The 17,943-nt window shown below is 43.5% G+C and overlaps 2 protein-coding genes across 3 annotated transcripts in view; both read left to right on the plus strand.

The window, feature by feature from the left end:
- sp3 (phosphatidylinositide phosphatase spermathreecae) overlaps nucleotides 1-17,943 on the plus strand; it is a 241,834-nt gene that overhangs the window by 142,797 nt on the left and 81,094 nt on the right. For both annotated transcript variants that reach the window (XM_075676714.1, XM_075676715.1), the window contains exon 12: nucleotides 11,913-11,983. In XM_075676714.1, the coding sequence (XP_075532829.1) occupies nucleotides 11,913-11,983 (71 nt within the window). The remainder of the gene's footprint in view (nucleotides 1-11,912; nucleotides 11,984-17,943) is intronic.
- Nucleotides 1,084-1,948, plus strand: LOC142566194 (uncharacterized). The gene is made up of 2 exons (XM_075677041.1): nucleotides 1,084-1,277; nucleotides 1,432-1,948. Exons 1-2 carry the CDS (start codon nucleotides 1,084-1,086, stop codon nucleotides 1,946-1,948), a joined length of 711 nt encoding a protein of 236 aa, XP_075533156.1.

Raw genomic sequence — 17,943 nt, forward strand, 5'->3', positions numbered from 1 at the left:
ATCGCTGATACGGATGAGGCCGCCAGGCATGCATTGTTCATTGATTTATCTTGCTGTGATGGCATTCCAGCAAGGCTAACCAAAAAAATCTAAGTGAAACAGAGGAAACGCATGTTAGGCCACATGCCTATGCTCGGTCCTCTGTCTAGCCAAAGTCTAGCCAAAAAAGGAATGGTGATCATGTTTTCTGTAATATTATATGGTGCTTACTAGATGTGGCCATTTCTAATTAGCGCCAGCTACTTCTTTTCACATAGAGATATAAAAAAATAAAGAAGAATGAACTTAAAAGCATTAAAACTAAAAGTCTATTCCAAACCACAGTAACAGTCCAGTCCAGTATACTAAAGTCAACACGAAGTCTGGTCACCTAACTAAACTAAAATCAGGGGGCATAAGAAAACACGGGTTAGGGTCACACAAAGGTATGCAAATCCAGGCAATGAATGGGGCAAAGTCCGATCAAATTGTTTTATGGAACAAGGCCACAACTATCACAACTATGGCATGGCAGCTGCTGTGCCGCACATGTCAGATCATAAGAAGCCAACAAACACCGACACCAAGGAGAACATAGGGGAAATTACTTGTGCTTAATAAATGAAATAAAGAAAGGATAAACTAATGGAAATTAAAGTGGATGAATAAACAACTTGCCGCAGGTGGGAACCGAACCCACAACCTTCACATTTCGCGTGCGATGCTCTACCAATTGAGCTACTGCAGCGCCATTTCCCCATCCACTTTCTTGGGTATTTATGTGTCCTTGTAGAACCCTGGGAGTATTAGCCGGCGCCACCACTCATAGACTTTGGCGGCGGACATGGAACGTCCTTTTTGCCACAGGCATCACGAGAATGTGATCTTTTTGGGTGGTTATGGCCATATCTGGATGCATCTTCAGTACCCAGCGTGATAGCAGTTGTCACTACCCGTCACCAAGGGCGCTCGCTGTTAGAGGAAAGACGATTTAAACACCTGCTACAGACAAGGCCTTTGGGTTCTGGTGCCGAGATGTGGTCAAAACACTCACAGCTGCTCTTTCTTCAGGTTTGTCTCTTTTACCGTTATAAGCCAACTAGCATGCATGAAAACTCGGTACCGGAGCCCACCTGGTCGTTACGGCGGTTTGTGCTTGTTCATGCAGGTATCTGTCTCTGCACTGGTGCAGTAGATTTTTGGTTTAGAATAAGATTACTATTAGCTGGTGACGTCGAAGAGAACCCTGGCTCTCTGTCGGAAAAGCAAGAGTGTGAACTAATGGAAGCAATACGTTCGTTACCAAAGATATTAGCAGGTCAAGGCAAAATAATTAAACAGAAACACTGCGAACTGAGCGCAAGCAAATCGAAGACAAAATTGGGAATCTAATGTCAAAAGTTGCCAAATTAGCTGAGGATTTATCTGTTTTGTCTACGCTTGGGGGGACAGAGAAGAAGTGCAAGCGCAAAATAACCAGCTCTCAAAAGCTATGCGAAATGTATTGATCAATCAGGACGAACTTGAAAATCGTTCACGTAGGAATAATTTACTGTTTTTCGGCATAGACGATGAGAACAAGAAGGAAACATGGGATGAATCAGAACGGAAGGTTATATCTGTCTGCTCGGTCAAACTGGCTATTACTGTTGAACCGTCAAAAATTGAGAGAGCTCACAGGATGGGGAAGCATAATAACGATAAACCAAGGCCCATTATTGTGAAGTTTGGACTATTCAAGGATAAACAGTGTCTTCTTTCTGCGTTTTCGAAACTGAAAGGCAGCAGAATATCGCTAAGTGAAGACTACTCCCAGCAGGTTCGGCGATGTAGAAGCAAACTGATTGCTTATGCGCAGGAACAGAACTCTGGAGCTAGATATAAGCTGAAGAACAACAAGATGACTTATGAGGGCAAGACATATATTTACGATGATACAACAGATTCCGTATGGGAGTACATTCAATAGCAAACAAAGCGTGAGCCGCTGCGGCTCAGAAGAGACACGGCGGATCGCCTGTCCATCATCGTTATCAATTGTAGAAGCCTGAAGAATAAAACAGACATATTCTCTAGCCTTCTGCGTATTTCACAACTAGATATTGTCATCAGAACAGAATTGTGGCTCGACCCTGTCATATCGGATTGTGAAGTGTTTCCATCCGAATACATAGCTTATCAAAAAGACCGTAATCACTAGGGAGGAGGTGTGTTCATTCTTGTACATGACAGAATCAGAAATGTACCGTTATACGTTATACTGTGATGTTTTTTCAGAATATATTTGGGGCAGAATATTGGTTTCTAGTAGTAACAGCCTTGTGGTGGGATCGTTTTACGGGCCACCATCTTCAACAAGCATAGAACCATTTCACAGCCTTGCACAATCACTGACGGTCTTAACATCGAAAACTATTCTACTTGGAGGCGATTTTAACATGCCTGAAGTTGTATGGCGTGACCGCTATCCTGTAGCGACGAGCGCCTCGGCACTTCACTTGGCCTTCATTGAACTAACACGTAACAATGAACTTGCTCAGTTTGTAAATTTCCCAACGCGTTACAGTTCAGCTAAGGACAGTACGTTGGACTTGTTGTTTAGCAACAATGATGGTTTAGTTGAAGCAGTTACGGCAGCACCAGGAATAAGTGATCATGAGGTCGTAAATGCAACAATAGTGTGCAAGAAGTTACAGGTTAGCAAGAATTACCCTAGAAAGATTTTTGTGTATGAACAGGGGAATTATCATGCCATAGACGAAGAGTTACACTTATTCCTGCCAGTATTGCTGGAATACAGCAGTCAGTACAGCATAGAAAGATTATGGGCTCTGTTCAGAGACAAAATCCTGTCTTTGGTCGCTAAATACATTCCCTCGAGAGTGATATCATCTAGACATAGAATGGATAAACCTTGGATTAACAAAGAACTGTGTCTGTCAATAAGAAAGAAGGCCGGAGTATACAAGGCATTCAAGATAGCACCAAGTCAGAACTTATTTGACAAGCTTAGAACTCTAACTAAAAACTTGAAACAAGAATTAAAGGCAGCAAAAATAACATACTTGTTGTCGCTAGCTGATAAAATAAGATGTAATCCTATGGAGCTATGGCGATATGTCAAAAGTAACAGAAAAGAGTGTTGGCATTCCGGCTCTCCGGCATGAAAGTGATACATTAACTGATGACACAAAAAAAGCTGACTGCTTTAACGAATATTTTCACTCCGTCTTCACAGCATGTCTTCATACTCCGATACCTGAATTACACGAACAATTACCTCAAATGCATGACATCGTTTTAAATGAGGCTGGAATTAGGGCTCTGTTGTGCAACATTAATCCTCATTCTGCTCATAGTCCGGATGGTATATCAAATCATGTCATGACGCACTGTTCCCACAGTATTGCTCCTATCTTGGTTGAATTATTCACCAAGTCAATAAATTCTCAAAGGTTACCTAGTGACTGGAAAATGGCCAATGTAACTCCAATATTTAAAAGTGGTTGTCGTGATTTGGCAAGCAATTACAGACCGGTGTCTTTGACATCTGTTTGTTGTAAAACACTAGAACAAGTTATTTACTCTAGTCTTATTAAGCATCTTCATGGCCATAATTTTTTCATCCCGACCCAGCATGGATTTCGCATGGGATTATCCTGTACCACTCAACTTACTGAATTCATACATGACGTTACACTCGCCTTTAACAATAGTACAGAGATAGATGCTATTTTTATTGATTTTCGAAAGGTGTTTGATGTAGTCCCGCATGACTTACTTTTGCACAAACTATCATTTCTTGGCCTCCCCGATTCACTTTACGGTTGGATTAAAGATTATTTGCATAAACGGCAGCAAAAAGTGGTTCTGAATGGTGCGACGTCGAGAACGGTTAATGTTTTATCAGGTGTGCCTCGAGGGTCGGTCCGTGGGCCGTTGCTGTACCTCATATTTATCAATGATTTAAGTGAAGGCTGTGTTTCAAATATCAGACTGTATGCAGATGATTGTGTTGTGTATTATCCTGTGTATAATGTGCCAAACATACGAGTGTGTTGCAGTTTGATCTAAAAAAAATTGGTTTGTGGTGTGCTAAATGGAAAATGCATTTGAACGTAGCAAAGTGTTATCATGTTAAATTTACGAACAAAAAGAAAAAGGTGCCCAGTTCATACTCTATAAATAATGTTTTAGTGCAATGCGCCGATGACGAAATCAAATACCTGGGCGTTGCTTTAACTGCGGGATTAGACTGGACATTCCACATTGACACAACAAGCGCTAAAGCGTGCCACCTTTTGCACCTTGAAGAGGAACTTCAAGTATGCGCCAAAACCATTGAAGGAAGCTTTGTATCTTACAAATATTAGGCCGGTGTTAGAATACGCTTGCGCAGCATGGGACCCCTTCACAAAAGTTTTTGAAGATAAGTTAGAGCGTGTTCAGAAAAGGGCTGCAAGATTCGTCACGGGCATCTACGGCTGCAAAATTAGAGGTTCGCAAATCAGGGAAAATCTAGAATGGAAGTTGCTGTCCACACGCAGAAAAATAATCAGGTTAAAGCTTTTACACAACATTAACAGCGGTAACACAGGAATCGATAAGAACACATATTTAAAACCACCTCATTATCAATCTAAGAGACGCGACAATTCCAAGAAAATGAGGGCCTACCAAAGTCGTATTAATGTATTTAAGTTTTCATTCTTTCCGCGAACAATTCCAGAGTGGAATTTGCTCCCGGATGAGATAGTGTCTGCACCTAATTTTTCATCTGCCATAGAGAACTTGACGTGAATCTGTTTTAGACAATATTTCCAGTGTGCCGTTTTATACATTGTGTAACAAATTTTACAATCTGATGTTGTTAGTATTGGACATGTTGTCTTTCTTTACTAATTACGATGATTGTATTTTTAATACCACAGATGATATGATGCCGTTGTTCGCAAAATTGACCTTTATGTTTGTAAATAACCCCCCTTCGATAATGCCCAACTCGGGCGCTGTAGGTATTTGTAATAAAAAGGCAACTGGTGGGTTCCTGCGGCAAGTTGTTTTTTCATCCACTTTAATTTCCATTAATTTATCCTTTCTTTATTTAATTTATTAAGCACAAGTAATTTCCCCTATGTTGTCCTTGGTGTCGGTGTTTGTTGGCTTCTCATGATATGACTAATAAAAATCGGGCCCCTCGGTTAACCCCCTTTCTTCTCGTTTATTACATAACGAGGGTCTCGAATCCGGCAACATTGATGCCTTCAGGTAGCATATGTAGGTTTATGGACCAGTTGCCTTCACCCAAAAAGATCATGTTCTCGTGACGCCTGCGGCAAAAAGGACGTTCCACGTCCGCTGCCAAGGTCTGTGAGTGGTGGCGCTGGCTAACACTCCCAGGGTTCTACTAGGACACATAAATACCCAAGAAAGTGGAAGGGGAAACAGCGCCGTGGTAGCTCAATTGGTAGAGCATTGCACACGAAATGCAAAGGTTGTGGGTACGGTTCCCATGTGCGGCAAGTTGTTTTTTCATCCGCTTTAATTTCCATTAATTTATCCTTTCTTTATTTCATTTATTAAGCACAAGTAATTTCCCCTATGTTGTCCTTGGTGTCAGTGTTTGTTGGCTTCTTATGATATTACTAATAAGAATCAGGCCCCTCGGTTAACCCCCTTTCTTCTCGTTTACACTCAAAGTATGACACATGGACTGGGTCTGCCATCTCCAGTAGAAAACGTGCTTGCCTCTAATGGCTATAACATCTAAGACAGCAACTCTGGTACCTTTTAGAGTGTCCTTGCACATAAACACCCACAATGTCAACACAAGGTGAGGCGACCGCTGAAAAGCAAACTCAAAGCACCTAGGCCGGCTGGCTGGCTATGTGAACCATTTTCCATCTTTGCCAATGTTCAGTGCCGCCGCAGACGCAGCAGAGGGAACAAGAACTATCCCCTTCACCGGTGGAGAGGCATGTTCCGCCAGCTACACCTCCTATCCATCGAGCAGCCTTATTGTGTGAAGCAGGTCAAAACGAGCGAAGGTACTCTGAAGCACTTCCACGGTGGTTTTCGTAGTTTCTTTTTTAAGCGGCACCGCCTCACTCCATTTCATCTCCGCATTCACTAGGACAAACATCATGGGCCCTTCAACTAGACCTGCAAAGTCCACATGCAGCGGAGACCAGTGTTTCTTTGTTTTCAGCCATCATGAAGGAACCTGTGTGTGGCAGGTAGTGGCCAATACTCCATACATTGCAGGCAGCTTTTTATAACCTTCTTTAGTCATGGTAAAAACTGGGATACCAGAACAAAGTCAAGACCGTTCTTCATTGGCATCATACCAGGATAGGTTTCGTGCAATTCTTGTATCATAAATGACCTTGCTGATTTGAGCAAAAGTAAGCTGTGGCCCCAGTATATTAGTCTGCTGCTTACTGCCACTTCATGTCTACAAATAAATTTTGCTGGAAGCACGGTTGTTCCAAACTCAGCTCCCTTAGCCAGCCGTGCATAATCCATGCCTTCACTTGACGGAACAGTTTGTCTTCACTGGTGCTCACTGCCAACTCCTGACCACACAGGGAACACATTCAAAGCTTGATCGTGTAGTACATGTTTCATGGGGATTATTTTCAGTGGGACTTTCTTGATTAGACAAAGACCAGCAGCTCAAGGCATCAACATTAGCATTTAGATGTCTTTTTCGATAGTCCAAGTCATATCAATATGCTGACAAAAGAAGTCACAGTTTTACCCGAAAGACGAAACATTGACTGTGATAGCAAATTAGCAGACAGCCATACGAAGTAAGCATAGTACTACTTTTATTGGCTGTATCAACTTGTAAACATTCGCTTGCTGGCTTAATTAACAAGCGTGGTGTCGGTGCACACAGCAAACATGAACACATCACGTTCGATGACTGTGGACACTTGCTGTCAAAATGCTGGTGTAAGGAAACGTGGCACCAGCAGCAAGCGATGTGACCTTCATGCCGTGTGTCGCTTCAACGCAAGGTGAGCGCTGAGAACACATTGCACACACAAAGCTACAGGCCGCTAATGCACCTAGACTCTGTTCCTAACGCAGATCGCTCTCAAGATACGGCCATGCGGTCACGTGCAGCCGCCACATGTGCAGTTGTAGTCAGAGCAGAATGTCACCGTCCCGCCTCCCCTCATCCCAGTGCCTCACAACGTCGGGTGCCTCGTGCACGACGGAAGACAGCGCGTTTCGTCCCCGCTTTTGTTGCTTTCACGCGGGCGAGATAGAGTCACAATCGTCTGCTCCCCTCACACGCTTTCACTTGCGCATATAGTGTAGGGCACGTGGCGATGGTGTTATCGCTGTTGGACTTTATACAGAACCTCACGGCGACGGCAGTGGCAGAAATGAGCTTGGCGTGTCCATATAACTGCTGTCACAATAAAACGATGCCCAGCATTGGTTTTTTTCCTGAATTTTCGGAATGGGCTTATCCAGATAAAAGAGCCCTGTCAAGGGCTTGTGATCAGTCGTCAGAGTGAATCAGTTGCCGAAAAGATAGTTGTGAAACTTTGACACCTAGAAAACCAAGGCAAGTGCTTCCTTTTCCAGTCACTAGTAATTGCACTGTTCTGACATCAAGGTTCTTGAGTGGAAAGATATTGAATAATCTTTCCCATTTATGTGATGATAGAGCACGTCAGTGCACAAACCGTGTATTGATGCATGGCATTACAGTCAAAAAGTGGCTTTAGTGAGTTATACTGAATCAGAAAATTAGCCCTGTTTATAGCATTCTTAACTCTTGAAATGCACTTCCTTGCACTGGGCCATATTTCCAAGGAACACCTTTTGCCAGCTAGCGATATAATGGTGCTAACATCGTTTACAGGTTGGGCAAGAACTTGGCGTAATATGTGACCGACTTAAGAAAAGATTTCAGCTGGCTTGGTGATGTTGCCGTAGGTGCCGCTAGTATGGCATCCAAGTTGTCGTGCAAAAGATGCAAACCTTTCACATTGATGCAGTACCCCAGAAATGACATTCGATTTTCTGAAACTGGCACTTGACTTTTTTCTACTTCAGACTACTTTCCTGCAGCTGCTGGAACACTTGCCGCATTATGGGAATGTCATGCTCCTTTTTTGCTATGATGATATCATCTAAGTACACTTTGGTACCTAGTAAGCCTTGCAGAACCGATTCCTTGTGGCGCTGGAACTGGGCGAGTGCTGAAGCAATTCCAAATGTGAGGCCATTGTTGCAACAAAGGCATTTGTGCATGTTGAGCACGGCTATCGTCCTAGGTTCAGTGTTCAGAGGAAACTGATTGTACCCACCACACAACTCCAACGTACTGAATACTTCACCTCTGGATAGCGCTGCAAAGACGTTGTCCACTCTAGGCAAGGGGTACTGCTTCAAGTGTTGACCATTAATTTGAAGTCCCTGCACAGCCTTATATTATCATTCTCATTATTCTTATTCACCACGAAGACAACTGGCATTGGCCATTCTGACATGCTGACCTGGGAAAGCACACCCATCTTGCACAAGGCAATCTATTTTGGTTGACACTTGCACAAGCATAGCAAAAGGCATGGTTCATGCCTTACAGAAACGAAAATGAGCACCTTCCTTGAAGTACTTTCATGGGTGGACCCTTGCAGTAACCCAGCTTGTTTTTAAAAAATATGCAGATATTCTTCGAGTAGGGCTTTTACTTGGATGTCTTCACGAATAGAATTTACTCTGGACAAAGTTCTGGTGTCCAGAAGGGACACTCCTGCCTTGTGAAACTCTTCAATTGTACTCCTGCCGCAGAGCACTGGTCCTTGACAGCCTACAACAGTTAACCCTTTGAGGTTCGAATTATTTTGAAGAAAACTTTCCCAGGTGGTCAAATTACTTTATTGCGGATCTTGAATGTACAAGATGTATAAAGTCGAGAATAAATAGTAAAAAAAAAATTAGGAACAGTATTTTGGTGTCGGCATCACTCATAACTGCAAAATGTTCAATAGTATTTCAGAGTGTGGTACTCCTTAAAACACGAGTCTCCGCACAGCCACAGAGAGCGAGAATACCGCGGTGAGAGCGAGAAGTGGCGGTGATAAATGAGCTAAAAGCAGTGCCAATCAAGATAGAAATCAACTTCCGCCGCCCCTGCGATAGCGTGCCGACAAAGATAAAAATCACGTTTCGCGTGCCTCCATTGCGGCGGAACCGAAACCGCGAAAGCGCATTGCCGCTGAGAGCGAGAATACCTTGCGAGCAGCGGTTAAGCTAAGAGCAGCACCAATGAAGATAGAAATCAACTTCCACCACATCTGCAAGAGAGTGCCGACAAAGAGAAAAATGACGTTTCGCGTGCCTTCGTTGCGATCACGCGGCGAAACCGAAACCGCAAAAGGGGTGTTGCCGCAGTCTGCGCGATGCGCTGAAGCTAGAAGTTAGTTCTGTTGATCTCCCCAAGAAGGTAGCACAAATTTCAAACGCTTCTTGTAAGTCGTAAGAGGTGGCAGCACCTCCCAGTGAGCATGCATCGTCATTATGGCGCGAAATTTCAAACGGAGGGTCGAAACCGTACCCGTACGGCAAAGACCTTGCGGGACAGAAAACCGCCGCCGTACATGTATGGCGAAAACCGTCAAAGGGTTAAAGTGCTGCGTACTAACATCGACCCCAACTGTATGGTCTTGGTTGACTTACGGATGGCAAAAAGTGGCCTTGTTATGATTGAACTTAAATTCATTGTAGCAAGTCCTGGCAATGTTCCAGCTTGCTGTCCTTTGTCGAGCTAAGCACCCTTCTTTAGTGAACGTCATTTAGTGCACCCACACCCACTCTGTTGAGGATAGATAGGCTTTCGGTCTGTCTTGCCTCGGCTATAATTTGCACTCAAGGCCACACCCTGAGGTGATGCAGCTGTATGACAACAAACCACAACAGGGAGACTAGCCTCCTGCGGAATTCTCCACCAATTGTCTCAGGTATACAGCGATAGACCACGAGAGGGGAACCAACCTCCTGCGGAATTCTCTGCTGATTGTGTCTGCTGTACAGCGAGATGTAATTGCCTTCAAGGCCCCACTGTTAGCAGAACTGCACAATACTCTGACAGAGTCACTACCCTGTATATATCATGCAAATACATTTTCTTCTCATTTTCATCATCATGATACCTGCCTTCATCGTCTCCTGATTTCAGTGGTGAGGCCATTTCGCCCGGTCCTGGCCGTATCAGCCTAGAAAACACGATAGTCAAAGCAGAGTTTTTTCCAGAGCTAGCCACCACTTACGTTGCTTCTTGAGTACATTCTTTGGTATCACACTAACTGGAAATCCCACGTAGACGTTCATATGTAGCTCCCAGCCTTCCCATGTCAAATATTGTTCGACAAATACAGCTGGCGTGCACCCTATTGCACACCCTTGCCAGGTGCCATTTTAAATCACACTGGTGGCATGTGGTGTTTCGATGATGGCATGTGTTGATAGCAAGCCGAAGACATTACTCGGTGTCCATGGTCTCTGGTGCTGCTGTTAATGTAGAATGTTAACGCTGCCACCTCCATTCCCTTGTTCAGTTTCTGGCATGCCTCAAAAGCCTTCTTGTGCCTTCTCAGAAGCCATGGTGAATTATTCTGCCTCTTCTAAAGTCAACTTCCTGCATTTCAACAAGCAGCACTGTGTGTCGTTGTCCAGGATTGTGCAAATTATGTGGTACCATAGCTATGGTCCAGTGTGCTACCAAAGTTGCAGCTTTCAGCAAGTCTCCTTAAGTTGGCAATGTAGTCTTGGATGCTGTCCCCTTCTCCTTGCTTGTGCATAAAAAATGACTAGCTGGCTAGTAGCTGGCGTTAGCTTGCAATTTGTTGTGTTCCTCCAAATATTTCACGGAATCATCGAAGCTTAAACTGTTGACCATGGTGGCTGGATGGTGTCCTTGCAACATGTGTATGAAGTTGTCGCTCAGCAAAGGTACCAGCAAAGCACAGTGTTTTGTAGGATCTGTTACTTCCTTTTCCTCGAAGTAGGCTTTCAGGCATACATGGTACATTCTCCAGCTGCCCGCAGTCCTGTCGAAAGCAATTTGGTGAGAGACCATTCTTTAGAGTAGCTGGTAAAAGGCTACGCTTGAAGGGGATCCCATCCTCGTCGCCACTAAAGTAGCATCCCAAATGACACACTTGATGGTCTTCAGTAAGAAAGGTGTGGTTATTCAAGATAGGGCGCATGCTCTTATCAGTTGTTGGGTGTATTTGCCATGCTTGCCATGAAGCGTGCTGTACTGGATGCGATGCAGCGTAAACCTGAGATGCACTTTAAATATCCAGCTGCTAATAGTAGTAATTAATCAATAGGGTTTTGCATCTCAAAGCTGCACTGTGGGCTATAAAAGGGCCCCATAAGTGGAGGGCTGCAGACAAACAAGAATGTGCGCGTGGGTGTTCTTGCAACCAGGCACCAAAGATGTGATCTTACACTCAGCAGTGGAAATGCCAAGGCACTGAACCATCATAGCAAGTATCAGACCATAAGACCCTCGCAAAAAGTTGCGATCTGCTTTTGCAAAGGTTTTGTTGCGGGCATTTATTTTAGTACATAAACCAAAATCAGCGCAATCACACTGTCCCACCTCTTGAAAGAACTGCTTACCAGTGACGTATTTCTTGTTTTGATGAGTAATTTGATGCAATAGGGCTAATTAGATTAATTATTGAGTGTGTGTGTGTGCTGTTCTACAAAGTGTCAGGTCATGCCCAAAGCAAGTCAAGCTAGTTGCTGCATTTCATGTGGCATTTGTGCATAGCTTACTACACCTTGTGTATGGAAGAGTCTGTTTTTGTTAATGCTGGTATGCCGACAAAATTGGATCTGTGCGCCTAGTTTTTACACATTTTTGTGACCAGTCTTAAGTGTGTTCCTCTTTCATGCAGGGAGACTTCACAAGGACAGGTTCCAGACGCCTAGCAGGAATGATGAAAGATGGTTACAACTCTGCCAACAGGTGCATGCCCTATTCCCTCCCAGAGTGCAAGCAGTTCAAGAGTGTTAACAGGAACAGCACTATCAATGGCTTTGTTGGGTAGTTACGTGGCTTTCTTAGTATGGGACAGATGGAAGTCACTTTACCAGCACAAGTGAAGCTTGTTGTCATTGCTGACTCTGGTTGATGTTCACCAACTTTCCAATTGCACCTGAATTTAGTGGGAAAATATATTGGTCTGACGATTGAGCCATGGCCTTAAAGGAGAACTTGCACAAAAATCTTGTTTTTGAGGCTTTCTCCTCCTTTTCATCTTTTATTTCCAATATTCGATAGTTATTAGCAGCCTAATTATGGTATGCCATGGGATTATGAATTAGTGGGAATACCCTGTCTCTTTGTGCTGATGCTTGTAACTAAAGTGTATGTGTGCATGTGTTTCTGTGTATGTAAGAATCCACTTGCAGAGGGCATAGAAATGAGAGAATTAAAAGAAATACTGTGCAGTGATATATTCTAAAGTTCTAGTACTTGTAGCTTTTCACTTCTATAATTCTTTATTTATTCTGTATGGCATATGAGCAGAGAGAATATTTTGAACAAAGTATTAAATGGCAGACTAAGGCATCCCTCAGGGGCATCTGCGTCGGCAAATGTTTGGTGTGTTGCACAACTATGGACCCGAGAACATGGGGGTTAACCACTCCTGCGTTTAACTGTGTGTTGCTTAGCCCTGTCCGGTGAAAAGGGGATCCTTGGGGTTGAGCCAATGCTGAAAGCTTGGACTCTTAAGGCCCCTTAGGTAGAGGTAACACACCCCTTCGGCGCCAGCTTCACTTAGATGGCACCCCTGGACTAATCTGCCTGGGTGAAATCAGCAGTTGCTTTTTCCTATCCTTCTCTACAATCTTTGTCGTTCTCTCTCGCTTTCAATCTCTCCTGTTTGTTACTCTCTTCTGTATTACTTCTGATCTTCTAGGCCACGAGAGTTAATCGTGTGCGAATAGCAAACCTAGGTTATGTCACACTTGGTTATAGTGGTAACGTACAGCTGGCATTTGCAGGACCTGTTTTTACAGATCCTGCAGCATCTCCTTGTAGGGCTCCACGGTGGGTGGCTGCTGTTACTGCCCAAAAGTGCACGTTCATTTATGGCTAGTTGCTTCCCCCCACTCCCTGATCGCCCACAGAAAAGGGAGCACAGTGAAGAAGTTTTCAAACTTTTTGGTAACCGAACAGAGGTTTTCTCCTTTTAGGTAATTCACAGTGAAAGACCAGAAAAACAGTGAGAACCATCTCACCGTTCCTTGTGGCCAAATGTTTTGCAGATGCTATAGGCCCAGGTCATAAATCCACAAAATTGGACAGCGGTGACCTCCTCTTGCAACTCTGCTATAAGAATTAGCACAAAAAGCTGCCTAATCTAGTCTACTTTGGAGGCATTTCACTGACTCTTACCCGACACTGAACACTGTACACCACCCATGGTGTCATTTTGGACGATCATTTGCTGGAATTCTAGAGCGATAGAGTCACCAGAACATTATCAACTTCAGGCAAATCAAGTTGAGACGTGATGGCAAAGAAATCCAAACAAAGCACCTCATTCTTACCTTCAGCTCAAGTATCTTCCCCGAAAGTATTGAAGCAGGCTATGTGTGTGGCAGACCATATGTGCCAAACCCTCTGAGATGCTTCAAATGCCAAAGATTTGGCCATAGTTTTCAGAACTGCCGAGGTCAAGTGACCTGGGCTAAATGCAGCGCACACGAATATGTGAGAATGATCTATACTGTGCGAACTCTGATGGGGAGCACACCGCATACTTGCGGTCGAGCCCTACCTGGGAAAAGAAATTGCTGCACTTAAAGTCAAGGAGAGCATATTGTTTAAAGAGGCATGCAGGCGGGTGTCCTACCTACCAAAGAGTAGCTTTGCCGAAGTGGCGCGACAAGGAACAGCACCGCAGTGGCTTTTGGTGGCTGTCCAGCCCACTCACAGCGAGCCGGCGGCAATGCCAACTGGCCCCTTGGTGGTAGTTAATGCTGCTGTGCCGTCTAAGAGAGGCCCATCGACCTCTGGGCTGGTGGCCTCCAGGGTTTCGTCTCTCGAAATGAGGCCTTTTCCGTGAACAAACTGCTTGCAAGAGCAGGTGTTCAATGCCCCACAAGAGGCATTAGACGTGACTCTCAGCCAGATGGTGCGGGCAGTGCCTAAGGTGCGGTGAGAATCTGTTGATCGCTCCAAAAAAGAGAAACTTCACATCACACGGCCCGAAAAGGGCTCTGTGATTTGCCTGAAATTGATAACGTTCTGGTAAGAATGATGCGCTTTGTTTGGATTTCTTTGCCATCATGTCCCAACTTGATTTGCCTGAAATTGATAACTTTCTGGTGACTCTATCCCTATAGAAGTTCAGTCTAGAGGTCAGTTCCAGCAACTGATCGTCTGAAATGACACCACGGGTGGTGTTCAGTGTACAGTGAAGCTATGGCTAGGATCTGGTGGATCACGTCTGTGCATAGATGCACATTTTTTCATACGTGGGCTGATCCCAAAGGTAGTGCAATATTGGGCCGACCCATGGAGGAGGTGAAGCAGGCTTTAAGAACTCCCTATACGTGGGCCGATCCCGAAGATAGTGCGATACCGGGCCTACCCGTGGCAGAGGTGCAGTTCGCCATTAAGGGGCCCACATACACAACTTTGCTGGTCATCCTTCTTCACAGATTAGAAGGGCACTGCATTTTTTTCCCTCAAACACATTGCACAAAGCACTTTGTTTTAAAATATGGGCACTCAAATAGTTCAATGGAACGTCGGAGGTCTTCTTCACATTCTTGATGACGTTAAAGAAGTGCTTCGCAAATTTAATCTCACAGTGTTGTATGTTAAAGAAGCCAACCTCAAACATATATATGCAAACATATTTTCCCCGACAATATGCTATTTTTCATAAAGACTGCAATTACACTTGTAATGTTCTCACACATCACCAGATACTCAGTCAGATAACGCCACGATTTTATTCTGTTCGACCTCATCTTCCTTTTCATCTGTCTCCTCTCAGTCCCGTCATAGCAGAGCTCCTTACTCCCCACCCCCCCACTTTATTCTCAACCTTCCTGGGATGATGCGGAACTACATTTCCAATAGTGGTCATTTTAACTGCTCGAGAAGGTCCCCCCATGATGTAGTCTTCGGAATTCCTTGTTGCCATTTGTATTGACCACCATGATTGAACCCAGCAATGGCACCTTCAATCATTGTATGCCCTTCCGAACTAGCACCATATCTCCCTGCTTAAGAAGAAGCTTTAGCTCGGGTGCTCCTATTTAAATACATGTTAAAGCAGAATTAGTTTTTCTCGGCCACCACTGCAGCATATTTGGCGAGGTTTGTTGCATTTAAAAGAAAAGCTTAAAATCTAGTGTCTGTTGGTTTCGAATTTTTGATTTAAGTCGTCAATTTTTTATTAAAACTTGGCAAAAATCGCAAACCTGCAGAAAATGAGACTATGAAGTTTACAACTCTGTAACTCAGCAATGAAAAATTATATCCCAATTCTGTGAATTGCATCTAATAGTACATCTAAAGCGGACAAAATTGATAGGTTACACGTGAATCTCAAAAAATTTAGTAATATGAAAATACAGCTCTTACACAACCCTTGTACACAACGTAACAAATTCACATAAGATATAAAATGACACATGGAATTTGTCCGCTTTCAATGATCTGATGGGGGCCGTTTACAGAACCGCGATATCTGTTCTTGATGCAGAACTATTAATTTGTAAACTTTGTGCTTCTATTTTTTTCAAACTTGCGAATTTTGGAAAATCGTTTTAAAAAATTCATGCCCTAAATCGAAATTCTGCTTCCAACAGTCACTAGAATTTAATTTTCTCTCTCAAATGCAACAAATGTCATTAAAATTGGTCCAGGGTTATCTCAGAAAAAACGTTTTTTTGCATTTTACATGTATTTGAATAGGCTGTGTTGGTGTTGGGCCCGAGCTAAGTTGCTCTTAATGTCAGGAAGGTGACTGGGATGTCGGTTGTCAGATCCTCTCTTCATCGCTGTTTGGTTCTTCTGTCGTTCTTCTGCGGAGTTTACCTTTTCATGTAATGTTATCTTGTCTGGGAGACCCACTGCTAGATCAACTGGGAGCCATGTGCTTACCTCGAAGGCTGCGAAGTGGGGGTTGCAGCCTAGTGCCACTATGTGCGAGTTGTTATGGTGTGTGGCTGCTGCTTCCAAGGCGCACTTCCACCCACACTTGAAATCTGGGCACATCGAGAGGAATTGCTTTATGTCTCTGATTGCTCTTTTTGCCAATGTATGCACCTGCGAATGGTATGGAGAGAGAAAGCTCAGCTTTATGTCATTTTCCTTTGCCCACTCTGCAATTCTCTTACTGTGAAATGCTGCACCATTTTCAGCAACCAAAACTTCCGTGTTTTGAAACATTCGTCTCTTAAGCAGTTCAATGACCATGTTGACATCTTCTTTGCTGGCTTTTACTGTCGCTATTCTCATGCATTCATCAATAGCAATGAGAAAGGACTGTCTTTTTGATGCCTTCTTTTTTCTTTTGCAATTGAGCAAAGTCCAAGTGCACCGCTTCAAAAGGCACGATGGAATGTTTCGATACAACCATCTTGTTCCCACGGGGTCTATATTTCGCCTTATTTATCTGGCACTTTTTAATGTCTGAATGTACTGTCTAATCTCTTCTTTCATGTGCTCCCACGTAAACCTTTTCGACACCTTCCAATAGATTTTCCAAAATCCATCACATCTACCAGAGTCAGGACTGTCGTAATAAAATTGCAACACATTGGGTATGCTTGTTGCTGGAACCTGAAGCCGTCCATTGTGTAGCTGCAAATTTTCAGCGCCCTTCCACAATCTCAGGTAGTTAACACACTGAGTCGGTCTTTCTGTTTGTATATGCAACCTTGATAAGGCATCTGCATCAGGAACTTTCTCCCCTGGCCTATGAGAAACATCAAACATGAATTGCTAGATTTCTTCGATCCAACGTGCAAGTCTGCCTTTTGGTTGGGTAAACTTCAGAGGGTGGCTGATGGCTTGATTATCAGTAAATAATTTAAAGTGATGGCATGCTAAGCAGGCGCAGAAATAACGCAATGCCATGACCACTGTTAATGCGTTCTTCTCTGTTGTTGGATAATTTTCTTGCGTCTGGGTAAATGTGTAAGAGTAGTATCCCATGCTCTTCAGCTGTCGGCTCACAGTCTCTCTGGAATGTCTCTGGTAAAACACAGCACCGGTGCCGTAGTAAGAAGCATCCGTGCTAAGCTCAAATGATAATGTGAAGTCAGGAAGATGTAGTACCAGGCCACATGAGATAATTTGTACTAGATCATTGTAAACATGTTCACATTCACCTGACCACATAAAAGGTACTCTTCTTCATAAGTACAGTCGAACACTTCGTTCTCATGGTGTAGTCAAGTATAAATGCTCGGAAATGTCCAACGAGACCGAAGAAAATATGAACTGAAGGCTTCGTTAACTGGGATATCCATTGAACTGATTCTTCTTTTGTACTCTTTGTTCCGACTTCAAATATTCTTCCAAGAAAGATAACATTCCTTTTATAAAATTAACTTTTTCGGTCATTTATCTTCAACTTTGCTTGACTGAGAGCCTCAAGGACCTGAGTGAGGTGGTTGTGGTGTTCTTTTGTTCGTGAGCATATTATAATGTCGTCTATATTGGCATTACACAAGATGCCAATAAAGTCTTTCAAAACTTCGTTCATTGTTTTCTGAAACCAAGCTCCAGAATTCTTCACTTCACTTCAATTTATTACCTTAAAGGCTCCCCGGATTGGGGGTATTACATAAGGGGTGGGTAGCTAATGAACGAAATTAAATAAAGAAGGAAAAGATGTTTAGGTACAAGTTTGCTCGCTGGTAAATATGTTAATTATACAGTTAAAAAATGTG

Source organism: Dermacentor variabilis, unplaced genomic scaffold (assembly GCF_050947875.1).
Source record: "Dermacentor variabilis isolate Ectoservices unplaced genomic scaffold, ASM5094787v1 scaffold_12, whole genome shotgun sequence".
Lineage (NCBI taxonomy): Eukaryota > Metazoa > Arthropoda > Arachnida > Ixodida > Ixodidae > Dermacentor > Dermacentor variabilis.

Coding starts and splice junctions, on each gene's coding strand:
- LOC142566194 (XM_075677041.1), top strand. CDS start 1,084: ATGCATGAAAACTCGGTACCGGAGCCCACCTGGTCGTTACGGCGGTTT. Junction 1,278..1,431: donor CTAATGGAAGCAATACGTTC/GTTACCAAAGAT, acceptor TTGGGGGGACAG/AGAAGAAGTGCAAGCGCAAA.